At 46.6% G+C, this 1974-nt stretch overlaps 1 protein-coding gene across 2 annotated transcripts in view; it reads left to right on the top strand.

The window, feature by feature from the left end:
* LOC101853535 (GRAM domain-containing protein 4) overlaps positions 1–1974 on the top strand; it is a gene marked incomplete at its 3' end in the record, with an annotated part of 35579 nt that overhangs the window by 12432 nt on the left and 21173 nt on the right. The window contains 1 exon segment of one of the 2 annotated variants that reach the window (XM_005094123.2): positions 1275–1817. Coding sequence (XP_005094180.2) covers positions 1801–1817 — 17 coding nt within the window. 2 annotated transcript variants of the gene reach the window in all.

The following is a 1974-nucleotide window of genomic DNA, read 5'->3' as shown; positions in this document are numbered from 1 at the left end:
CCCCCCTTTCCTAAAAAAGAAAGGTAACTTCCAACAAACAAGCAAAAAATTGAAAACTGGCGCTATCTCTGCTTTTTTTTTTCAAGTGGGTCATCATCTCCACGTTACGTGTGTCACTTTTCATGGAATGGCCTTCAGGGGACCGAGGGCTCAGGCTTTAAATAAGCGATAAGCGGAACCCAGATGCAGAACTGTGCGTTTCATCCCAAAACGAACAAAACACATTCTCCATACTCCATAGTCGGATTTCATGGTTTAGATGTAATTCCGCTTTTGCAAGTTGACAAGGGGAAGAAGGCGCCCGTGGGGGGGGGGGGGGTGACTGTGCGTTCTCACCGCCAATATGGTCAAGGCAAGCCTAGGCCTTCTCAGTCCGAAGCTTTCTTAGATCCCAGAAAAGTTGTGGTCAAACTATTTGATTGTGAGGGGCTAGCGAGCCATGAAAACTCCTCGGACAATCTGAAATCGAAAATTCCTCATCCTCATTGGAGAAACCAACACAGTCCAACGTGGTGGCAACTTGGCGAGCGAACGATGCGTCTGGTTTAGTTTGCACCTCTTGTTTTAAAACTTCATGTAAGTGTTTTTACGACCTCATCGACTCAAGTGAGATACTTTTGGAGGCAGGTTTTGACGCTGCCTGTCACTGTCAGGACCAACTTGGGCTGAGTGGCGTGCAATGTCCCAGTAGAAAGACCGAGATACTCGATAAACATTCTCACCTCTCGAGATTCGAACTCTGTTCTCCGCCTCCTTATGCAGTTGAGAGCGCCGTTGAACCTCTACTAAAACTAAAACTCCGACGGCAAAGCGCCTTAAAGCCGCCCCACAGATGACGGTGTTTAGTTTGTAATGAGATCTAATTTCTGTTTTGTTTGTTTTATTCTTCCCTATTTCTCTTTGATTTTCTATGTTGGGAGTTGGAGGTTCTGTTGTTTTGATTCGGCTCCCGGACTCATGCGAAGACGTAGGCTAAGTCAGGCACCGAGTCAGCTGACTGCACGTGACGCGCGAGCCAGCCTGTTGACGTCACGCCCCCCCCCCCCAGCTCCCCTTTCTAAAAATATTTTATGAAAAAAGAGTGAAAACGAAAATTGCAGAATCGGTTCCTTGGAGAGTGAGAGTGCTATCAGAGTAAAAGCTCTGGTGCTACCTGTGTAAAAGTTACCTGTAGTCTGTTCACGTGCCCATCTCTTCTTGTCCCGTGTTGACGTTGACTTAATTTAATTATTTAGCGGACTTTTTTTTTTTTTGGGGGGGGGTTTAAAAGGTAAGCATGCTTGCAGCAGCATGCGGACCACTTGTAGCTTACCTACGTGTTGTTTCTTCCTTTTCTCTCTCCATGCTTGTGCTAAGATACGTTCGGATCGGAAGCTTTAACGCATAATTTCACAACGGAAAAAAATATTTAACTTGGGCGCAAACAGAATACAGGCTTTGCGATCATGTCTAGAAGCCGACAGCGTTTTCTTGGATAAAAGACAGTGTGTGGAACCCTCCAGTTCGTCTACGAACAGTTAGTTGTGTGCTTTGTGTCCCAGCTTTCACTCTCAGGCTTGTTTTTCGGTGTGCAGATAACATTTATTCATCACCCGCCCGAGGATACGTACGAGCTGTGCAGATAACACTTATTCTTCACCCACCCAAGGATACGTACGAGCTTTGCAGATACCATTTATTCCTCACCCACCCAAGGATACGTACAGCTTTGCAGATAACATTTCTTCTCCCGGGGATACGTTGGAGCTGTGCTTGTATCATCACTTGTTCTAATACAAAGCGTTCGTCTGCCTGAGGCGAATGGCGCACACACACGGGTTCGTTGGGATAAATGCCACCTAGCGATCTGTGTTGACAGACACAGGTTGTTCCGATTACTGTCATCATGCGTACCGTAGCTTAGGCATTATCTACCGGGATCTGGAGAGAGAGAGAGAGAGAGAGAGAGAGAGAGAGAGAGAGAGAGAGAGAGAG

This window comes from Aplysia californica, unplaced genomic scaffold (assembly GCF_000002075.1).
Source record: "Aplysia californica isolate F4 #8 unplaced genomic scaffold, AplCal3.0 scaffold00075, whole genome shotgun sequence".
NCBI classification, from domain to species: Eukaryota; Metazoa; Mollusca; class Gastropoda; order Aplysiida; family Aplysiidae; genus Aplysia; species Aplysia californica.
Note: the sequence above shows the minus strand (reverse complement) of the source record. Positions and strands in the feature narration are given on the sequence as shown.